This window comes from Bradysia coprophila, unplaced genomic scaffold (genome assembly GCF_014529535.1).
Source record: "Bradysia coprophila strain Holo2 unplaced genomic scaffold, BU_Bcop_v1 contig_475, whole genome shotgun sequence".
In the NCBI taxonomy this organism is placed as follows: Eukaryota; Metazoa; Arthropoda; class Insecta; order Diptera; family Sciaridae; genus Bradysia; species Bradysia coprophila.
In genome coordinates, this window is record NW_023503726.1 from 1 (window position 1) to 26327 (window position 26327).

The 26327-nt window shown below is 18.3% G+C and overlaps 5 protein-coding genes across 5 annotated transcripts; 2 read left to right on the forward strand and 3 right to left on the reverse strand.

Moving 5' to 3' along the window:
- Positions 1 to 13: 13 nt before the first annotated feature.
- LOC119082524 (NADH-ubiquinone oxidoreductase chain 5-like) lies at positions 14 to 1052 on the forward strand. Its single transcript, XM_037192037.1, is given in 1 exon segment — positions 14 to 1052. A coding segment is annotated over 1 exon segment (630 nt). The 5' UTR covers positions 14 to 312; the 3' UTR covers positions 943 to 1052.
- Positions 1053 to 4013: 2961 nt separating this feature from the next.
- LOC119082523 (cytochrome c oxidase subunit 1-like) lies at positions 4014 to 6327 on the reverse strand. Its single transcript, XM_037192036.1, is given in 1 exon segment — positions 4014 to 6327. A coding segment is annotated over 1 exon segment (1539 nt). The 3' UTR covers positions 4014 to 4788.
- A 16190-nt stretch (positions 6328 to 22517) lies between these two features.
- On the forward strand, positions 22518 to 23878 carry LOC119082522 (NADH-ubiquinone oxidoreductase chain 1-like). Its single transcript, XM_037192034.1, is given in 2 exon segments — positions 22518 to 22553; positions 22882 to 23878. Coding segments are annotated over 2 exon segments (990 nt in total). The 3' UTR covers positions 23836 to 23878.
- Positions 23879 to 23949: 71 nt separating this feature from the next.
- LOC119082525 (cytochrome b-like) lies at positions 23950 to 25028 on the reverse strand (the record flags this gene model as incomplete). The annotated part of the gene is given in 1 exon segment (XM_037192038.1): positions 23950 to 25028. A coding segment is annotated over 1 exon segment (924 nt), but the record flags the coding sequence as incomplete, so codon positions are not given.
- Positions 25029 to 25187: 159 nt separating this feature from the next.
- On the reverse strand, positions 25188 to 25852 carry LOC119082526 (NADH-ubiquinone oxidoreductase chain 6-like; the record flags this gene model as incomplete). Its single annotated transcript, XM_037192039.1, is given in 1 exon segment — positions 25188 to 25852. A coding segment is annotated over 1 exon segment (513 nt), but the record flags the coding sequence as incomplete, so codon positions are not given.
- Between the last annotated feature and the right edge of the window lie 475 nt (positions 25853 to 26327).

Genomic DNA, 26327 nt, shown 5'->3' on the forward strand with positions numbered 1-26327 from the left:
CGAGAGAATTGGCCTGTCTATGACTAAGAAGAAGCTAAACTTCCTTTTTCTTCCTGATTGCCTGCTGCAATAGCTGCCCCTACCCCTGTTTCAGCTTTAGTCCATTCTTCTACTTTAGTTACTGCTGGGGTATATTTATTAATTCGTTTTAATTATTTAATATCAATAAGATTATTAGGTCAATATATATTATTAATTTCTGGGTTAACAATATTTATATCAGGGCTGGGAGCAAATTTTGAATTTGATTTAAAAAAAATTATTGCTTTATCTACTTTAAGACAATTAGGCTTAATAATAATAATTTTGTCTATGGGTTTTATAAAATTAGCTTTTTTTCATTTATTAACTCACGCAATATTTAAAGCTTTACTTTTTATATGTGCCGGCTCTATTATTCACAATATAATAAATAGCCAAGATATTCGAATAATAGGGGGCTTATGTTTAAATATGCCTTTAACTTCTTCTTTATTTAATATTTCTAATTTAGCTTTATGTGGAATACCTTTTATAGCTGGGTTTTATTCAAAAGATTTAATTTTAGAAATAGCTTCTTTTTCTTATATAAATATATTTATTTATTTTATTTATTTTTTTTCTACTGGTTTAACAGTTAGGTATTCTTTTCGTTTAGTATATTATTCTATAGTTGGGGAATTTAATAGTATATCTTTACATCCTTTAAATGATGAAAGGTGATTAATGTTAAAAAGTATAATATTATTAGTATTTATATCAATAATTAGAGGTTCTTTATTAATATGATTAATATTTCCTTCTCCTTTAATAATTAGTTTAACAATAAGAATAAAATTAATAACTTTATTTGTTTGTTTAATTGGGGGTGTTTCAGGTTATATAATATCTTTAGGTTCATTATATTTTTATAATAAATCTTTAAGGCTAAATAAATTTGTAATTTTTTTTATAAATATATGATTTATGCCTTTTTTATCTACCGTATTTATTATTAAAATGCCTTTAAAGTTAGGGGGGATAATAAAAATTATGGATCAAGGTTGAAGAGAATATTTTGGGTCAAAAAATTTATTTAATAAAATAATCTATATTACTAAAATTTATCAAATTATTCATTTTAATAATGTTAAATTATATTTATTAAGATTTTTAATATGAATTATTTTATTTTTTTTTTTTTATAAATATTTAAATAGCTTATATTTAGAGTATAATATTGAAGCTATTATGGAAATAAATTTATTTTTAAATATTAATAAAATTTATTAAAAATATAATTAATATTAATATATATATATATATATATATATATTTAAAATAATAAATATTATAAAATTGCGCTGAAAATGCAATATTTTCCTTAAATTATATAAACTATAAAATTTGTTTAAAAAAGTAAATGGAAGTCCCCATATTTATTTAAATTAGAAGTTTAAAATTTATACTTTCCTTGTTTTCTATAATTATATTAAAATTATAAATTTTCCTTTAGAATTGCAGTCTAATGTCATAGTTTTGACTATAATATATATATATATATATATATATATATGTATACATAAATTATAAATAATTAGAAAGAAATTTCTTATTTATAAATTTACAGTTTATTACTTTTATCAGCCATCTAATTAATATTTATTATTGATATTTGAATAATTAATTAATTAATAATCTTTTTTGAATGCAAATCAAATATTTTGAAGTAAATTATATTCAATATATATATATATATATATATATATATATATATATATATATATATATTAACTTATAATAAAGAAAATTAATTAGACCACTCAAGAGCCCCTTGATTTCATTCGTGGAATAACCCTATTAATAAAATAATAATAAAAAATGATGAGGTGGCAAACCAGTCAATTAATCTAGCATTAAATATTATAGGGATTATAGGGAGGATTAATGTAATTTCTACATCGAAGATTAAGAAAATAATAGTAATTAAAAAAAATCGAAGTGAAAATGGGAGACGAGAAGATCTCTTTGGGTCAAACCCACATTCAAATGGGGAGTTTTTTTCCCGATCATAAAATGATTTTTTTGATAAAATGGATGCTAAAATTATTATAATATTTGAAATAATAAAAATAATTAATATATTTATAAATAAGGAAAAAATTATTTATATTAAAATTTTTAAACTTTATAATTGGAAGTTATATATACTATTTATATTATATAAATTATATATATATATATATATATATATATATATATATATATATTATAATAATAATAATATTTTTATCCTCCTCATCAGTAAATTGAAATATATAAAAATAATCATACTACATCAACAAAATGCCAGTATCAAGCAGCTGCTTCAAACCCAAAATGATGATTTGAGGAAAAATGTGAATTTAAATGTCGTATAAGACATACAAATAGGAAAGTAGTCCCAATTAAAACATGGATCCCATGGAATCCTGTTGCTATAAAAAATGATGACCCATAAATTGAATCTGCAATTGAAAACGGGGCTTCAATATATTCATATGCTTGTAATATAGTAAAATAAATACCTAATATAATTGTAATAATTAATCTATTAAGGGATTGTGAATAATTACTTTCTATTAATCTATGGTGTGCTCAAGTTACTGAAATCCCTGATGTTAATAAAATTACAGTATTTAATAAAGGAATTTGGAATGGATTAAAAGGTAAAATCCCTAAAGGGGGTCAATTTATACCTAGTTCAATAGCAGGTGATAAACTTCTATGAAAAAACCTTCAAAAGAAAGAGATAAAAAAAAAAATTTCTGAAATAATAAATAGAATTATCCCCCATTTTAACCCATTAACTACATTAGAAGTGTGAAGACCTTGAAAAGTACCCTCACGTGAAATATCTCGTCATCATTGAAATATTGTTAATAATGTAATAATAATCCCTAATAATAATAAATTAATTTCATATTGATGAAATCATTTAACTAATCCTGATACTAATGTGAATGTTCTGATTGCTCCTGTAATAGGCCATGGCCTAAAGTCTACTAAATGGAATGGGTGGTTTCAGTGAATTTTCATTAATTTAATTATGTTACTTCTCTAGAATAAAGAGTTCTTAATACTGTAAATACATAAGATTGAATAATAGCTACTGCACATTCTAATATTAATAATAAAATTTGGACAATTAATAATAGAATAATTATATAACTTATTAAAGAATTTCCCGTATTTCCTAAAAGCGTTATTAATAAATGCCCTGCAATTATATTTGCTGTTAATCGAATGGCTAATGTGCCTGGGCGAATTACGTTTCTAATTGTTTCAATACATACTATAAATATTATTAATATAGAGGGAGTTCCTTGAGGTACTAGATGAACAAATATATGTTGAGTATTTAATAATCATCCATAAATTATAAAAGATAATCATAACGGAAGAGCTAACGATAGAGTTATTACTATGTGCCTTGTTCTAGTAAAAATATACGGAAATAGTCCTAGAAAATTATTAAACAAGATTATTGAAAATAAAGAAATAAATATTAATGTTCTACCATTATAAGGTGAATTAATTAAGATTTTAAATTCTGAATGGAGTTTATTAATAATAGTTGTTCAAATAAATCTATAACGAGACGGGATAATTCAAAATATTGATGGAATAAATAATAACCCAAAGAAAGTTCTTAATCAGTTTAATGATAAATTAAATAAGGTTGTTGAGGGGTCAAACACAGAAAATAGATTAGTTATCATTTTCATATAAAATTATTATTATTATTATTATTACTATTAAATTTATTATTATTATTATTAATTTTAAATGTAAAATAATTAAGTAAGTTAAATATTAAGAAAATTATACATATTATAAAAAATAAAGTTAATCAATTAATAGGGGCTATTTGAGGGATTTAAAAATATTAAAATATTAATAATTTTAGTTTGACATTCTAAGGTTATAATTTAACTAATTTTTAAAAATATCATTAAAAGTATTTGTTAAATTACTATAAAATGGTTTAAGAGACCAGTACTTACATTTCAGTCATTTAATGAATAAATTATAAACATAAATAATATTAAATTAAGAAAAATTTTTAATTCAATTAATAAAATAATTTAATTTTACTCTTTCGATAACAATTGGTATAAACCTATGATTGGCGCCACAAATTTCTGAACATTGGCCAAAAAACAACCCCGGGCGATTAATTAAAAAATTTGTTTGATTTAACCGTCCAGGAGTCCCATCAACCTTTACCCCTAAAGATGGGATAGTTCATGAATGAATAACATCAGCTGCTGAAATTAAAATACGAATTTTAGTATTAAAGGGTAGAATGATTCGGTTATCTACATCTAGTAGTCGAAAATTATTTAGTTTTATTTCATTAACAGGAATTATATATGAGTCAAATTCAATTGAATTAAAATCTGAATATTCATATCTTCAATATCATTGATGACCAATTGTTTTTAAAGTAATTAAAGGACTTCTAATTTCATCTAATAAGTATAATAATCGTAATGATGGTAAGGCAATAAATATTAAAATAATAGCTGGAATAATTGTTCAAATAATTTCAATAGTTTGACCTCTTAACAGAAATCGATTTGTAAACGAGTTAAAAAATAATATAATTATTAAATACGAAACAAGAACAGTAATTAAAATTAAAATTAATAGTGAGTGATCATGAAAATAAATTAATTGTTCCATTAAAGGGGAAGTTCTATCTTGTAAATTTAAGTTAGATCATGTAGCAATATATATATATATATATATATATATATATATATATATAACAATAATTAATATTAATTAATTAATGTTTAAAATAGGTAATTGGTCATAACTATGCTCTGCTGGCGGAAACTTTTGTATTCATTCGATTGATGAATTTATTTGAGTTGAAAAGATTACTTGGTGTTGATAAATTATTCTTTCTCAAATAATATAAATAAATATTAAAATTCTTAAAAATGAAATAGTTGAGCCAATAGATGAAATAATATTTCAAGCTGAATAAGAATCAGGATAATCGGAGTATCGTCGGGGTATACCAGCTAAACCTAAAAAATGCTGAGGAAAAAATGTTAAATTTACTCCTAAAAATATAACTCTAAATTGAATTTTTAATAATTTTTCATTTATATTAACTCCAGTTAATAAAGGATATCAGAAAACGAATCCTCTTATAATTGCAAACACTGCCCCTATAGATAATACATAATGAAAGTGTGCGACAACATAATAAGTATCATGTAGAATAATATCAATTGATGAATTTGCTAAAATTACTCCTGTTAAACCCCCCACTGTAAATAAGAATACGAATCCTAATGATCACAATAAAGCTGGTGAATAATAAAATTTAGTTCCGTGCAATGTTGCTAATCAACTAAAAATTTTAATTCCTGTAGGGACAGCAATAATTATTGTAGCTGAAGTAAAATAAGCCCGAGTATCAACATCTATTCCCACTGTAAATATATGATGAGCTCACACAATAAATCCTAATAATCCAATTGCTAATATAGCATAGATTATCCCTAGAGACCCAAAAGTTTCTTTTTTTCCTCTTTCTTGACTAATAATATGAGAAATTATTCCAAATCCTGGCAGAATTAAAATGTATACTTCAGGATGGCCAAAGAATCAAAATAAGTGTTGGTATAAAATAGGATCCCCCCCTCCCGCAGGGTCAAAGAAGGATGTATTTAAGTTTCGATCAGTTAATAGCATAGTGATAGCCCCTGCTAATACGGGTAATGATAATAATAAAAGAATAGCTGTAATTAATACTGATCAGATAAATAAAGGCATTTTATCAAACGATATTCCGGGGGCCCGTATATTAATAATAGTTGAAATAAAATTTACTGCTCCTAAAATTGAGGAAATACCTGCTAAGTGAAGTGAAAAAATTGATAAATCAACTGATGCCCCAGAATGGGAAATTGTTGACGACAGAGGGGGATAAACAGTTCACCCTGTCCCTGTCCCTCTTTCTACTAATCTTCTAGTTAATAATAAAGTTAATGAGGGGGGTAAAAGTCAAAATCTTATATTATTTAATCGCGGAAAAGCTATATCAGGGGCTCTTAATATTAATGGGACTAGTCAGTTTCCAAACCCCCCAATTATAATAGGTATTACTATAAAAAAAATTATAATAAAAGCATGGGCTGTTACAATTACATTATAAATTTGATCGTCCCCAATTAGAGCATTAGGACACCCTAGTTCAGCACGAATTAATATTCTTAAAGAGGTCCCCACTATTCTAGATCAAGCCCCGAAAATAAAATATAATGTTCCAATATCTTTATGATTAGTAGAATATAATCATTTATTCATTAAAATATGTTTTTTATACTTAAATTTAAAATTTTTTTTTTTATTTATAACTTTGAAGGTTATTAGTTTTATTAACTTAAAATTTAAATTAAATAAATTTGTTAACTAAAGGTACATTAAATCAATTATAAAAAAAAATCTTATAAAAGAGAAAAAATTAATACTTATTAAAATCAGTAAATTTTTATTAAAAAAGAAATTTTTATAAAAAAAAATTAATTCATTATAATTTATCATAAAAGCTGAAAATCTAATTTTTAAATAATAAAATAAAGTAATTAATCTTATAGAAATAATAAATAAATTAATTAAATTTAAGTTTATATGTCTTAATAATTGAATGATTAATCATTTAGGTAAAAACCCCAAAAATGGGGGCAATCCCCCAAGTGAAAGAATTGAGATTAATAAGGTAAATTTCAATAAAGGATGTTCAATAAAAATTGAATATAGCTGATTTAAGTAAAAAATTTGAAAGATTTTAAATAAATAAATTAAACAAAAATTTAAGAATGAATAAATAATAAAATATATAATTCAAATATTTTCGTTATATATAATAGCAATAAATATTCATCCTAAATGGTTAATTGAAGAAAAAGCTATTAATTTTCGTAATGAAATTTGGTTTAACCCCCCAAAGGCCCCAATAAAAGTAGATAATAAAATAAAAATGATAAATGTAACATTTAATTTAATAAAATAAGATAAAATAATTATAGGTCCAATTTTTTGCCAGGTTATTAATAATATTCTATTTATTCAGTTAATATTTTCTATTACATTAGGAAATCAAAAATGAAATGGGGCCGCCCCTAATTTTATTATTAAAGCTAATATTATTAATTTTATTGGTATATCATATAAATAAAATAAATTTATAAATATATTATTATTATATATAATTAATAGAATTATTGAAAATAAAAGAATAGTTGAAGCAAAAGCTTGAATTAGAAAATAATTTAGAGCAGCTTCTGTATTATTTAAATTTCTACTTGATACCAAAATTGGAATAAATGCTAATAAATTGATTTCTAACCCTATTCACAGGGTTAATCATGAATTTGCTGAAATTACTATAAAAGTGCCTAATCAAACTATAAATAAAAATAAAATTTTTGATAAATTTTTAAATATTTAAAAAAAAAGATTAATTTCTTTATAGTTAGGGTATGAACCTAAAAGCTTTTTTAGCTTATTTTTTAATTTATAATTTAGTGTACGTAGCACAAAAGTATTTGAAACTTTTAGAAATAGATAAATTCTATTAATATAAAATAGAGTAATAAATATAAAAATTTTTATATAAATACTACATCAAAGTATCCCTTTTATCAGGCAATTTATTTTAATAAAAATTAATAATTTTATATATGAAGCTTAAATTCATTGCACTAATCTGCCATATTAAATTTTTTTTTTTTTTTTTTTTTATATAAATTTTTAATATAAAAATTATATGAATTTTGATTATTTTCAATTTTTATAAATTAATAATTTAATTAATGAGTAGATAATTAATTTTATAAAAAATAGAAAATATATAAAATTATAAAAATTTAATTAATATAATTAAATTATTAAATTTATTAAATATATAATTAATTTTAAATTAATTATAAAATTATTGATTTTAATATAACATAGAGTTAATTTTAAATTAATAACTAATTAATTATCTTACAGAAAATGAAAATCTTTAAATGTATTTTTTTTTCAAAGAAAGTACAATTTTATCTTTATTAGTATAAAATTTTAATTAAACGGGGTTTTTCATAAATCTAACATAAATTACTATTAAAAATAACTTTAAATGTATTTTTTTTTCAAAGAAAGTACAATTTTATCTTTATTAGTATAAAATTTTAATTAAACGGGGTTTTTCATAAATCTAACATAAATTACTATTAAAAATAACTTTAAATGTATTTTTTTTTCAAAGAAAGTACAATTTTATCTTTATTAGTATAAAATTTTAATTAAACGGGGTTTTTCATAAATCTAACATAAATTACTATTAAAAATAACTTTAAATATTTTTTTTTCATAATCCTAACATAAATTACTATTAAAAATAACTTTAAATATTTTTTTTTCATAAACCTAACATAAATTACTATTAAAAATAACTTTAAATATTTTTTTCATTAACCTAACATAAATTACTATTAAAAATAACTTTAAATATTTTTTTTTCATAATCCTAACATAAATTACTATTAAAAATAACTTTAAATATTTTTTTTTCATAAACCTAACATAAATTACTATTAAAAATAACTTTAAATATTTTTTTCATTAACCTAACATAAATTACTATTAAAAATAACTTTAAATATTTTTTTTTCATAATCCTAACATAAATTACTATTAAAAATAACTTTAAATATTTTTTTTTCATAAATCTAACATAAATTACTATTAAAAATAACTTTAAATATTTTTTTTCATAAACCTAACATAAATTACTATTAAAAATAACTTTAAACATTTTTTTTTCATAAATCTAACATAAATTACTATTAAAAATAACTTTAAACATTTTTTTTTCATAAATCTAACATAAATTACTATTAAAAATAACTTTAAATATTTTTTTCATTGACCTAACATAAATTACTATTAAAAATAACTTTAAATATTTTTTTTCATAATCCTAACATAAATTACTATTAAAAATAACTTTAAACATTTTTTTTCATAAATCTAACATAAATTACTATTAAAAATAACTTTAAATATTTTTTTCATTAACCTAACATAAATTACTATTAAAAATAACTTTAAATATTTTTTTTTCATAATCCTAACATAAATTATTATTAAAAATAACTTTAAATATTTTTTTTTCATAAATCTAACATAAATTACTATTAAAAATAACTTTAAATATTTTTTTCATTAATCTAACATAAATTACTATTAAAAATAACTTTAAATATTTTTTTTTTTCATAATCCTAACATAAATTACTATTAAAAATAACTTTAAATATTTTTTTTTCATAATCCTAACATAAATTACTATTAAAAATAACTTTAAATATTTTTTTTCATAATCCTAACATAAATTACTATTAAAAATAACTTTAAACATTTTTTTTCATAAATCTAACATAAATTACTATTAAAAATAACTTTAAATATTTTTTTTTCATAATCCTAACATAAATTACTATTAAAAATAACTTTAAATATTTTTTTTTCATAATCCTAACATAAATTATTATTAAAAATAACTTTAAATATTTTTTTTTTCATAAATCTAACATAAATTACTATTAAAAATAACTTTAAATATTTTTTTCATTAACCTAACATAAATTACTATTAAAAATAACTTTAAATATTTTTTTTTCATAATCCTAACATAAATTACTATTAAAAATAACTTTAAATATTTTTTTTTCATAATCCTAACATAAATTACTATTAAAAATAACTTTAAATATTTTTTTTTCATAATCCTAACATAAATTACTATTAAAAATAACTTTAAATATTTTTTTTTCATAATCCTAACATAAATTACTATTAAAAATAACTTTAAATATTTTTTTTTTCATAAATCTAACATAAATTACTATTAAAAATAACTTTAAATATTTTTTTCATTAACCTAACATAAATTACTATTAAAAATAACTTTAAATATTTTTTTTTCATAATCCTAACATAAATTACTATTAAAAATAACTTTAAATATTTTTTTTCATAAATCTAACATAAATTACTATTAAAAATAACTTTAAATATTTTTTTTCATAAACCTAACATAAATTACTATTAAAAATAACTTTAAACATTTTTTTTCATAAATCTAACATAAATTACTATTAAAAATAACTTTAAACATTTTTTTTTCATAAATCTAACATAAATTACTATTAAAAATAACTTTAAACATTTTTTTTTTCATAAATCTAACATAAATTACTATTAAAAATAACTTTAAATATTTTTTTTTCATAATCCTAACATAAATTACTATTAAAAATAACTTTAAACATTTTTTTTCATAAATCTAACATAAATTACTATTAAAAATAACTTTAAATATTTTTTTCATTAACCTAACATAAATTACTATTAAAAATAACTTTAAACATTTTTTTTCATAAATCTAACATAAATTACTATTAAAAATAACTTTAAATATTTTTTTTTCATAAACCTGGCATAAATTACTATTAAAAATAACTTTAAACATTTTTTTTCATAAATCTAACATAAATTACTATTAAAAATAACTTTAAATATTTTTTTTCATAAACCTGGCATAAATTACTATTAAAAATAACTTTAAACATTTTTTTTCATAAATCTAACATAAATTACTATTAAAAATAACTTTAAATATTTTTTTTCATAAATCTAACATAAATTACTATTAAAAATAACTTTAAATATTTTTTTTTCATAAACCTGGCATAAATTACTATTAAAAATAACTTTAAACATTTTTTTTCATAAATCTAACATAAATTACTATTAAAAATAACTTTAAATATTTTTTTTTCATAATCCTAACATAAATTACTATTAAAAATAACTTTAAATATTTTTTTTTCATAATCCTAACATAAATTACTATTAAAAATAACTTTAAACATTTTTTTTTCATAAATCTAACATAAATTACTATTAAAAATAACTTTAAATATTTTTTTTTCATAAATCTAACATAAATTACTATTAAAAATAACTTTAAATATTTTTTTTTCATAAACCTAACATAAATTACTATTAAAAATAACTTTAAACATTTTTTTTTCATAAATCTAACATAAATTACTATTAAAAATAACTTTAAATATTTTTTTTTCATAAATCTAACATAAATTACTATTAAAAATAACTTTAAATATTTTTTTTCATAAACCTAACATAAATTACTATTAAAAATAACTTTAAACATTTTTTTTTCATAAATCTAACATAAATTACTATTAAAAATAACTTTAAATATTTTTTTCATTAACCTAACATAAATTTCAATTAACTTATTTACTCAAGCTATCCTGCCATTTTTTTTCTACAACATAAATTTCAATTAACTTATTTACTCCAGCTATCCTACCATTTTTTTTTCTACAACATAAATTTCAATTAACTTATTTACTCCAGCTATCCTACCATTTTTTTTCTACAACATAAATTTCAATTAACTTATTTACTCCAGCTACCCTACCATTTTTTTTTCTACAACATAAATTTCAATTAACTTATTTACTCCAGCTATCCTACCATTTTTTTTTCTACAATATAAATTTCAATTAACTTATTTATTCAAGCTATCCTACCATTTTTTTTTTCTACAACATAAATTTCAATTAACTTATTTACTCCAGCTACCCTACCATTTTTTTTTCTACAATATAAATTTCAATTAACTTATTTACTCCAGCTATCCTACCATTTTTTTTTTCTACAACATAAATTTCAATTAACTTATTTACTCCAGCTATCCTACCATTTTTTTTTCTACAACATAAATTTCAATTAACTTATTTACTCCAGCTATCCTACCATTTTTTTTCTACAACATAAATTTCAATTAACTTATTTACTCCAGCTATCCTACCATTTTTTTTCTACAATATAAATTTCAATTAACTTATTTACTCCAGCTATCCTACCATTTTTTTTTCTACAACATAAATTTCAATTAACTTATTTACTCCAGCTATCCTACCATTTTTTTTTCTACAATATAAATTTCAATTAACTTATTTATTCAAGCTATCCTACCATTTTTTTTTTCTACAACATAAATTTCAATTAACTTATTTACTCCAGCTACCCTACCATTTTTTTTTCTACAATATAAATTTCAATTAACTTATTTACTCCAGCTATCCTACCATTTTTTTTTCTACAACATAAATTTCAATTAACTTATTTACTCCAGCTATCCTACCATTTTTTTTTCTACAACATAAATTTCAATTAACTTATTTACTCCAGCTATCCTACCATTTTTTTTTTTACAACATAAATTTCAATTAACTTATTTACTCCAGCTATCCTACCATTTTTTTTCTACAATATAAATTTCAATTAACTTATTTACTCCAGCTATCCTACCATTTTTTTTTCTACAACATAAATTTCAATTAACTTATTTACTCCAGCTATCCTACCATTTTTTTTTCTACAATATAAATTTCAATTAACTTATTTACTCCAGCTATCCTACCATTTTTTTTTCTACAACATAAATTTCAATTAACTTATTTACTCCAGCTATCCTACCATTTTTTTCTACAATATAAATTTCAATTAACTTATTTATTCAAGCTATCCTGCCATTTTTTTTTCTACAACATAAATTTCAATTAACTTATTTATTCAAGCTATCCTACCATTTTTTTTTACAACATAAATTTCAATTAACTTATTTATTCCAGCTATCCTACCATTTTTTTTTCTACAACATAAATTTCAATTAACTTATTTACTCCAGCTATCCTACCATTTTTTTTTCTACAACATAAATTTCAATTAACTTATTTACTCCAGCTATCCTACCATTTTTTTTTCTACAATATAAATTTCAATTAACTTATTTACTCAAGCTATCCTGCCATTTTTTTTTCTACAACATAAATTTCAATTAACTTATTTACTCAAGCTATCCTACCATTTTTTTTTCTACAATATAAATTTCAATTAACTTATTTACTCCAGCTACCTTACCATTTTTTTTCTACAATATAAATTTCAATTAACTTATTTACTCAAGCTATCCTGCCATTTTTTTTCTACAACATAAATTTCAATTAACTTATTTACTCCAACTACCCTACCATTTTTTCTACAACATAAATTTCAATTAACTTATTTATTCAAGCTATCCTGCCATTTTTTTTTCTACAACATAAATTTCAATTAACTTATTTACTCCAACTACCTTACCATTTTTTTTTTACAACATAAATTTCAATTAACTTATTTATTCAAGCTACCCTGCCATTTTTTTTTCTACAACATAAATTTCAATTAACTTATTTACTCCAGCTATCCTACCATTTTTTTTTCTACAACATAAATTTCAATTAACTTATTTACTCAAGCTATCCTGCCATTTTTTTTTTCTACAACATAAATTTCAATTAACTTATTTACTCCAGCTATCCTACCATTTTTTTTCTACAATATAAATTTCAATTAACTTATTTACTCCAGCTATCCTACCATTTTTTTTTTCTACAACATAAATTTCAATTAACTTATTTATTCAAGCTACCCTACCATTTTTTTTTCTACAACATAAATTTCAATTAACTTATTTATTCAAGCTATCCTGCCATTTTTTTTTCTACAATATAAATTTCAATTAATTTATTTACTCCAGCTATCCTACCATTTTTTTTTTCTACAATATAAATTTCAATTAACTTATTTACTCCAACTACCTTACCATTTTTTTTCTACAATATAAATTTCAATTAATTTATTTACTCCAGCTACCTTACCATTTTTTTTCTACAACATAAATTTCAATTAACTTATTTACTCAAGCTATCCTACCATTTTTTTTTTCTACAACATAAATTTCAATTAACTTATTTACTCCAGCTATCCTACCATTTTTTTTCTACAATATAAATTTCAATTAACTTATTTACTCCAGCTATCCTACCATTTTTTTTTCTACAACATAAATTTCAATTAACTTATTTACTCCAGCTATCCTACCATTTTTTTCTACAATATAAATTTCAATTAACTTATTTACTCCAGCTATCCTACCATTTTTTTCTACAATATAAATTTCAATTAACTTATTTACTCCAGCTATCCTACCATTTTTTTTTCTACAACATAAATTTCAATTAACTTATTTACTCCAGCTATCCTACCATTTTTTTTTCTACAACATAAATTTCAATTAACTTATTTACTCCAGCTATCCTACCATTTTTTTTTCTACAACATAAATTTCAATTAACTTATTTACTCCAGCTATCCTACCATTTTTTTTCTACAATATAAATTTCAATTAACTTATTTACTCCAGCTATCCTACCATTTTTTTTTCTACAACATAAATTTCAATTAACTTATTTACTCAAGCTATCCTGCCATTTTTTTTTCTACAACATAAATTTCAATTAACTTATTTACTCCAGCTATCCTACCATTTTTTTTTCTACAACATAAATTTCAATTAACTTATTTACTCCAGCTATCCTACCATTTTTTTTTCTACAATATAAATTTCAATTAACTTATTTACTCCAGCTATCCTACCATTTTTTTTTTTCTACAACATAAATTTCAATTAATTTATTTACTCAAGCTATCCTACCATTTTTTTTTCTACAACATAAATTTCAATTAACTTATTTACTCCAGCTATCCTACTATTTTTTTTTTCTACAACATAAATTTCAATTAACTTATTTACTCAAGCTATCCTACCATTTTTTTTTCTACAACATAAATTTCAATTAACTTATTTACTCCAGCTATCCTACCATTTTTTTCTACAACATAAATTTCAATTAACTTATTTACTCAAGCTATCCTACCATTTTTTTTCTACAACATAAATTTCAATTAACTTATTTACTCCAGCTATCCTACCATTTTTTTCTACAACATAAATTTCAATTAACTTATTTATTCAAGCTATCCTACCATTTTTTTTTCTACAACATAAATTTCAATTAACTTATTTACTCAAGCTATCCTGCCATTTTTTTTCTACAACATAAATTTCAATTAACTTATTTACTCCAGCTATCCTACCATTTTTTTTTCTACAACATAAATTTCAATTAACTTATTTACTCAAGCTATCCTACCATTTTTTTTCTACAACATAAATTTCAATTAACTTATTTATTCCAGCTACCCTACCATTTTTTTTCTACAACATAAATTTCAATTAACTTATTTACTCCAACTACCCTACCATTTTTTCTACAACATAAATTTCAATTAACTTATTTACTCAAGCTATCCTGCCATTTTTTTCTACAACATAAATTTCAATTAACTTATTTACTCCAACTACCTTACCATTTTTTTTCTACAATATAAATTTCAATTAATTTATTTACTCCAGCTATCCTACCATTTTTTTTTACAACATAAATTTCAATTAACTTATTTATTCCAGCTATCCTACCATTTTTTTTTCTACAACATAAATTTCAATTAACTTATTTACTCCAGCTATCCTGCCATTTTTTTTTCTACAACATAAATTTCAATTAACTTATTTACTCCAGCTACCCTACCATTTTTTTTCTACAACATAAATTTCAATTAACTTATTTACTCAAGCTACCCTGCCATTTTTTTTCTACAACATAAATTTCAATTAACTTATTTACTCAAGCTATCCTACTATTTTTTTTTTTCTACAACATAAATTTCAATTAACTTATTTATTCCAGCTATCCTACCATTTTTTTTTCTACAACATAAATTTCAATTAACTTATTTACTCAAGCTATCCTACCATTTTTTTTTCTACAACATAAATTTCAATTAACTTATTTATTCAAGCTATCCTACCATTTTTTTTTCTACAATATAAATTTCAATTAACTTATTTATTCAAGCTATCCTACCATTTTTTTTTCTACAACATAAATTTCAATTAACTTATTTACTCAAGCTACCCTGCCATTTTTTTTTCTACAACATAAATTTCAATTAACTTATTTACTCAAGCTATCCTACCATTTTTTCTACAATATAAATTTCAATTAACTTATTTACTCCAGCTATCCTACCATTTTTTTTTCTACAACATAAATTTCAATTAACTTATTTACTCCAGCTATCCTACCATTTTTTTCTACAACATAAATTTCAATTAACTTATTTACTCAAGCTATCCTACCATTTTTTTTCTACAACATAAATTTCAATTAACTTATTTACTCCAGCTATCCTACCATTTTTTTCTACAACATAAATTTCAATTAACTTATTTATTCAAGCTATCCTACCATTTTTTTTCTACAACATAAATTTCAATTAACTTATTTATTCAAGCTATCCTACCATTTTTTTTTCTACAACATAAATTTCAATTAACTTATTTACTCAAGCTACCCTGCCATTTTTTTTTCTACAACATAAATTTCAATTAACTTATTTATTCCAGCTATCCTGCCATTTTTTTTCTACAACATAAATTTCAATTAACTTATTTACTCCAGCTATCCTACCATTTTTTCTACAACATAAATTTCAATTAACTTATTTACTCAAGCTATCCTACCATTTTTTTTTTTCTACAATATAAATTTCAATTAACTTATTTACTATTTTATAGAATAAATTTAAGCTTAAATAATAGTAATACTAAGAATATTGATCAGTTATTTTTAGTGTTATTTTACTTAAGCTAGTTTATTCTTTTATTTAAAATATAAATTTTTAAAATTTATAAAATTTTGATTAAAAATGCGTGTAAATTTCAATTTTACCATTATAATTAGTTAATTTATATAAATTTATAGTAAAATAAAAAAAAATTATAAATTAATTTAAATGTAGTTAATATATAAAAAAAATAATTTAATAGATTTTATAAATAAGGGCTAATCAATTAAGTAGGCCATAAATATATATATATATATCCATATCTTTACATATTAAATATTTATATAATAATATATTATTTATAAAAATCTAATACTTAATATATAATTATATAATAGTAAATAATATTTTAATAGAAGAATTAAATTATTTATATAAATTGAATATTATTAATAATATTTTAAATTTATTATAAGAATTATTTTTATAAACAATATTTGTATATTAATTGAGAGAGATAATATATTAATATTAAATAAACATAATGTTATTGATATTTAAATAATATTAATAATATCTATATATATATTTATATATATATTAAATATTTATATAATAATATATTATTTATAAAAATCTAATACTTAATATATAATTATATAATAGTAAATAATATTTTAATAGAAGAATTAAATTATTTATATAAATTGAATATTATTAATAATATTTTAAATTTATTATAAGAATTATTTTTATAAACAATATTTGTATATTAATTGAGAGAGATAATATATTAATATTAAATAAACATAATGTTATTGATATTTAAATAATATTAATAATATCTATATATATATTTATATATATATTAAATATTTATATAATAATATATTATTTATAAAAATCTAATACTTAATATATAATTATATAATAGTAAATAATATTTTAATAGAAGAATTAAATTATTTATATAAATTGAATATTATTAATAATATTTTAAATTTATTATAAGAATTATTTTTATAAACAATATTTGTATATTAATTGAGAGAGATAATATATTAATATTAAATAAACATAATGTTATTGATATTTAAATAATATTAATAATATCTATATATATATTTATATATATATTAAATATTTATATAATAATATATTATTTATAAAAATCTAATACTTAATATATAATTATATAATAGTAAATAATATTTTAATAGAAGAATTAAATTATTTATATAAATTGAATATTATTAATAATATTTTAAATTTATTATAAGAATTATTTTTATAAACAATATTTGTATATTAATTGAGAGAGATAATATATTAATATTAAATAAACATAATGTTATTGATATTTAAATAATATTAATAATATCTATATATATATTTATATATATATTAAATATTTATATAATAATATATTATTTATAAAAATCTAATACTTAATATATAATTATATAATAGTAAATAATATTTTAATAGAAGAATTAAATTATTTATATAAATTGAATATTATTAATAATATTTTAAATTTATTATAAGAATTATTTTTATAAACAATATTTGTATATTAATTGAGAGAGATAATATATTAATATTAAATAAACATAATGTTATTGATATTTAAATAATATTAATAATATCTATATATATATTTATATATATATTAAATATTTATATAATAATATATTATTTATAAAAATCTAATACTTAATATATAATTATATAATAGTAAATAATATTTTAATAGAAGAATTAAATTATTTATATAAATTGAATATTATTAATAATATTTTAAATTTATTATAAGAATTATTTTTATAAACAATATTTGTATATTAATTGAGAGAGATAATATATTAATATTAAATAAACATAATGTTATTGATATTTAAATAATATTAATAATATCTATATATATATTTATATATATATTAAATATTTATATAATAATATATTATTTATAAAAATCTAATACTTAATATATAATTATATAATAGTAAATAATATTTTAATAGAAGAATTAAATTATTTATATAAATTGAATATTATTAATAATATTTTAAATTTATTATAAGAATTATTTTTATAAACAATATTTGTATATTAATTGAGAGAGATAATATATTAATATTAAATAAACATAATGTTATTGATATTTAAATAATATTAATAATATCTATATATATATTTATATATATATTAAATATTTATATAATAATATATTATTTATAAAAATCTAATACTTAATATATAATTATATAATAGTAAATAATATTTTAATAGAAGAATTAAATTATTTATATAAATTGAATATTATTAATAATATTTTAAATTTATTATAAGAATTATTTTTATAAACAATATTTGTATATTAATTGAGAGAGATAATATATTAATATTAAATAAACATAATGTTATTGATATTTAAATAATATTAATAATATCTATATATATATTTATATATATATTAAATATTTATATAATAATATATTATTTATAAAAATCTAATACTTAATATATAATTATATAATAGTAAATAATATTTTAATAGAAGAATTAAATTATTTATATAAATTGAATATTATTAATAATATTTTAAATTTATTATAAGAATTATTTTTATAAACAATATTTGTATATTAATTGAGAGAGATAATATATTAATATTAAATAAACATAATGTTATTGATATTTAAATAATATTAATAATATCTATATATATATTTATATATATATTAAATATTTATATAATAATATATTATTTATAAAAATCTAATACTTAATATATAATTATATAATAGTAAATAATATTTTAATAGAAGAATTAAATTATTTATATAAATTGAATATTATTAATAATATTTTAAATTTATTATAAGAATTATTTTTATAAACAATATTTGTATATTAATTGAGAGAGATAATATATTAATATTAAATAAACATAATGTTATTGATATTTAAATAATATTAATAATATCTATATATATATTTATATATATATTAAATATTTATATAATAAAAATTAAATTATATAATTTTATATTAAAAATTTATATAAAAAAAAAAAAAAAAAAAAAAAAATTAGATTAATCATTTAAATATATTAAAAATATAATTATTTATAAAATTAACTTATTAAATTATTTGGTTTTATACAAAAATATTATTATAAAATATAAAAATTATAAAAAATAAATTTAATTATTATATTTGTTTGTATTAAATTATAAAATTATTTATTTATTAAAATATTTATAAAATTAACTTATTAAATTTATTTTAATTTTTATAAAATATTATTATAAAATATAAAAATTATAAAAAATAAATTTAATTATTATATTTGTTTGTATTAAATTATAAAATTATTTATTTATTAAAATATTTATAAAATTAACTTATTAAATTTATTTTAATTTTTATAAAATATTATTATAAAATATAAAAATTATAAAAAATAAATTTAATTATTATATTTGTTTGTATTAAATTATAAAAATTATTTATTTATTAAAATATTTATAAAATTAACTTATTAAATTTATTTTAACTTTTATAAAATATTATTATAAAATATAAAAATTATAAAAAATAAATTTAATTATTATATTTGTTTGTATTAAATTATAAAAATTATTTATTTATTGAAATATTTATAAAATTAACTTATTAAATTTATTTTAACTTTTATAAAATATTATTATAAAATATAAAAATTATAAAAAATAAATTTAATTATTTAAAATTATTTGTATTGTATTAAAATAATTATAATAATTTAATTAAACTATAATTAATAAGCTAAAAATTAATAATAAAAAAAAATAACTTTATGAGCCTGCGGTTAGAATTAAGTGTATTAAATTTTTAATTTAATGATTGTACTTGTTTATATAAATATATATATATATATATATAATAAATATAATATTTTAAATTAAAAATTATATTTTAAATAAAGTTTTATTTTAGCTTTAGTAATTTATTTTTAAATTATTTTACATAAAAATTTTTGTATTAATAAATTTAAATTTAAAAAATTTAATTTAGAATATTAATAATTAGTAATTAATTTTAATAGTTTTAAAAGAAATTTTGAATTAGTAATTTAATTAATATTAGTTAAAATTGTGCCAGCATCTGCGGTTATACAATTAATATAAATAAATTTTATTAATTTTGGTTATAATTTTAATAATTATAATATTTTATGATTTAATTAAGTTAAATTTTTAATTTATAATAAGTTGTAAGTTAATTTTATTATAAACCAGTAAACTTTAATTATAAACTAGGATTAGATACCCTATTATTTAAAGCATAATAAATAAAAGTTAAATTAGTATTAGTTATATTCTTAAAAATTAATAAATTTGGCGGTATTTTATTCTATTCAGAGGAATTTGTTTTATAATTGATATTACACATTAAATCTTACTTAATTTATTAAAATTTGTATATCGTCGTCATAAGAATATCTTAAAAGAGTTAAAATATTCTAAAATTTTTATTAAAAATTATGTCAGATCAAGGTGCAGTTTATAATTAAGAAAAAATGAATTACAATAAATTTATTTATAATGAATATTTTATTTAAAAATAAAATTGAAGGCGGATTTGATAGTAATTTTTTTTTTTAGAAAAATATATTGAATATAGTTTTAAAATATGCACATATCGCCCGTCGCTCTTATTAATATATAAGATAAGTCGTAACATAGTAAAGTTACTGGAAAGTGTCTTTAGAATTCAATTTAAATTTTATAAAATAAAGGGTTCATTTACATTGAATAAAAATTTGTGTAATACAAATTAAATTGAATTCATTGTCATTGTCGTTAAAAATAATTATTTTATTTTTATTTATAATTTATTTAATAAAAATAATTTAAATTTAATTTTGTTTAGTATTTTATATAAAAAAAATATTATAAGATTTATATAAATTTGTATAGTAATAGATTATTGAAATAGTTGAAAAATTATTAATTAATAAGAAAATTTATTTTATTGTACCTTGTGTATCAGGGTTTATTAAATAAAATATTCTGATATAATCATATTTCTCGAATTTAAGAAATCTATAAATTTACTTATTTTATTGTATTAAAAATATTATATATAAAATTATAGAAATGAAACGTTATTCGTTCTTAAATATATCTAGTTTTTTTAGAAATAAATTTAATTTATAAATTTATTATTAAATAAAATAATTAATTATTTTATTTAAGTTTAAATTTAAATTTTTAAAGGGATAAGCTTTTAAAGATATTTTGTAATAAATTTTAGTAATTTATTAAAAATATAGACTTAGAAATAGTTATTAATAATAATTATGTAATAATTTATTAATAAATTAATAATTATTTATTATATTTTTACTTTTTATAAAAATTATATTTTTAATTATTTAATTTATTAAATAATGATAAAATTAGTATAATAAATAATTTTATAAATAAAAATTTATTAAAGAAATTAATTTAAAGAATTCGGCAAATTTAATTTTCACCTGTTTATCAAAAACATGTCTTTTTTGTTAAATATAAAGTCTAACCTGCCCATTGAATAATTTAAAAGGCTGCGGTATTTTGACCGTACAAAGGTAGCATAATCACTAGTTTTTTAATTGAAAACTTGTATGAATGGTTGAATGAGAAATTTACTTTTTTTAAAAAAATATTGAATTTTACTTTTTAGTTAAAAGGCTAAAATATTTTTAAAAGACGAGAAGACCCTATAGAGTTTAATAATTAATTAATTATAATTTAATAGGTTTATTTTTATTAATAATTAATAAAATATTTTGTTGGGGTGATAATAAATTTCAATTAACTTTTATTTTATACAACCATTAATATATGAATATTTGATCCATAATTTATGATTAAAAATTTAAATTACCTTAGGGATAACAGCGTAATTTTTTTTTAAGTTCATATTAATAAAAGATTTTGCGACCTCGATGTTGGATTAAGATTAAATTTTAGGTGCAGCAGCTTAAGTTTTAAGTCTGTTCGACTTTTAAATTCTTACATGATCTGAGTTCAAACCGGTGTGAGCCAGGTTGGTTTCTATCTTTAAATTTAATTTAAGTATTTTAGTACGAAAGGATTAAATACTTTATAAATTATAATTTATTTTAAAAAGAATAATTTTAATTAATAGTATTAAATTGTTACTATTTTGGCAGAATAATTGTAATAAATTTAGAATTTATATATGTAATATATTAATTTACAAATAGTACATTATTATTATAGATTTAATTATATGTATTGTTGGTAGTTTAATATTAATTATTTTTTTATTGGTAGGGGTTGCATTTTTAACATTATTAGAGCGCAAGGTTTTAGGTTATATTCAAATTCGTAAAGGCCCAAACAAATTAGGAATTGTTGGCCTTCCCCAACCTTTTAGAGATGCTATTAAATTATTTACTAAAGAGCAAAGTTATCCTTTATTATCAAATTATTTAATATATTATTTTTCTCCTGTATTTTCTTTATTTATATCGTTATTTATTTGAATATGTATACCTTATTTCATGAAAATGTATTCATTTAATTTGGGTTTATTATTTTTTTTATGTTGTACAAGATTAGGGGTATATACAATTATAATTGCTGGTTGATCTTCTAATTCTAATTATTCATTATTAGGGGGTTTACGCTCAGTTGCTCAAACTATTTCTTATGAAGTAAGTTTAAGATTGATTCTAATTTCTTTTATTTTTTTTATTATAAGATTTAATATATATTTATTTACTATTTATCAAAATAATTTATGATTTATATTTATTTGTTTTCCTTTAATGTTATGTTGATTTTCTTCTTCTTTAGCTGAGACAAATCGCACTCCCTTTGACTTTGCTGAAGGAGAATCTGAATTAGTATCTGGATTTAATGTAGAATATAGAGCTGGGGGATTTGCGTTAATTTTTTTGGCAGAGTACTCTAGAATTTTATTTATAAGAATATTATTTGTTGTATTATTTTTAGGAAGAAATCCTTTATCTTTAATATTTTATTTAAAATTAGGTTTTATTTCTTTTTTATTTATTTGAGTTCGAGGCTCTTTGCCACGATTTCGCTATGATAAATTAATGTACTTAGCTTGAAAGAGTTATTTACCTATTTCTTTACATTTTTTATTTTTTTTTATGTCTTTAAAGTTAATATTAATAATTTTAATTATTTAATTAATATAAAGTAGTAAATTAAATTCATAAAACTAATAATTTCATCTTATATTTTCAAAATATATGCTTATTCAAGCTCATGAATTAATAATTATTATAATTGACTTGTTTAGTTAATTAATTAGTTTATCTCATATTTTGTTAATTAACGGATTAAGTAAATAATAAGAAAAATAAATAACTGTTAATAGTTGACCTGTAATAATATATGGAATTTCTACAGGCCGGGCTCCAATTCATGTTAATAAAATAATTGTTACTACTATAATTCAATATATAAATTTATTGATTGGGTAAAATTGATTTCCTATAAATTTATTTAAATGAGAAAATGGTAAAATAAATAAAATAGTAATCGATAATACTAATGCAATTACTCCCCCTAATTTATTAGGGATTGATCGAAGAATTGCATAAGCAAATAAGAAATACCATTCTGGTTGAATATGAACTGGGGTGACTAGAGGGTTAGCTGGAATAAAATTATCTGGGTCTCCTAATATATATGGGTTAATCAATGTTAGTATAAATAATAGTATGATTATAATAATAAATCCTACAATATCTTTAAATGTAAAAAATGGGTGGAAAGGAATTTTATCAATATTTCTGTTTAGTCCAATTGGGTTATTGGACCCTGTTTGATGTAAAAATATTAAATGAATTAAAGTGAAGGCTACTACTACAAATGGTAATAAAAAATGGAATGATAAAAATCGAGTCAGGGTAGCGTTATCTACTGCAAATCCTCCTCACACCCATTGAACTAAGTCAATACCTAGATAAGGAACAGCAGACAGTAGATTAGTAATAACTGTTGCTCCTCAGAAAGATATTTGCCCTCAGGGCAATACATATCCTATAAATGCTGTTCCTATTGTTAAGAAAAGAAGTAATACCCCCACTATTCAGGTCTCTATTATATATATATATGAATTATAGTAAATACCTCGTCCAATATGAAAATAAATACAAAAAAAAAAAAAAGAAGCCCCATTTGCATGAATAGTTCGAATTAATCATCCGTAATTTACATCCCGACAAATATGAATTACTGAGTCAAATGCAATTATAATATTTGCTGAATAATGTATTGTTAAAAATAGTCCTGTAATAATTTGAATTATTAAACATAATCCTAATAATGACCCAAAATTCCATCATGTTGAAATATTTCTTGGCGCTGGTAAATTAATTAATCTATTATATATTAATTTTTTGATTATCATTAATAATATATAATATATATATATATATTAATATATATTAATTAATTAATTAATATCATTTGTTTATTTATAATTTTAATTTAACTAGAATTTATAATTCATTAATATTATTAACAGCAATATACCTCTTATTTGGTTTTAGTTAATATATATATATATATATATATATATATATATAAATATAAATGTAAATATTAAATAAATTAGAGTAAATTAAATTACTAAAGATTAGGTCGAAACTAATTACATAATTATGTTTCTAATTATTTAATAATTTAATTTAAATTTCGAATGGGGCCATAAAAAAATCTTGTAACTTTAACTACTACAATTAATGTAAAAAATAAGTAATTAATTATTAAAGAAGTTAAAAAATTTGTTGGAAAATTATATAGTTTATAGATTGAATATTGATTTTCTGTAATTAAATTATTAAATAGTGAATTAGTTTGTTCATAATTAAAAAATATTGAAAAATTAACTATATCTACTAAAAAAGTAAAAATTATTAATGTAAAAATTATTATTAGAGATATAATTATTAATTTTATTGAGAAATTGAATATTTCATTAGAGGCTAGAGATGTAACATAGATAAATAAGACTAATATCCCTCCTAAAAAGATTAAAAATAAAATGTAAGAAAATCAAAAATTATTTATTATTATTCCTGTTATTAAGGAGATTAGACAAGTTTGAATTAATAGAAAAAACCCTATAGCAAGAGGGTGTTTTAATTGAGAAAAAATAAATGAAGAAATTATTAATGTGAAGTTTATAAAAAAAAGTATTATAAAATAATTTCAGAAAATAGTTTATTTAAAATATTAATTTTGGGAATTAATGAAAAGATAATAATTTTTTTTCTGATTTACTTAGTTTTTAATGAATAAAATATTATCATATATTTGATTTACAAGATCAAAATTTTAACTTAAATTATAGAAACATAAATTTAATTACAAATTTATATTATTATTATTATTATTATTATTAAATTAATGATTATAAATTTATATATATATATACCAATCTTTATATGTTTAATCGGGTCTTTAGTTTATGTTTCAAATCGAAAGCATTTATTAATTACTCTTTTAAGTTTAGAGTATTTAATATTGAGATTATTTTTATTTTTATATTTATATTTAATAAAAAATAATTTAGAAATGTATTTCATTATATTATTTTTAGTATTTAGCGTTTGTGAAGGCACCTTAGGGTTATCTGTATTGGTATACTATAATTCCGAATCTCTCCTCT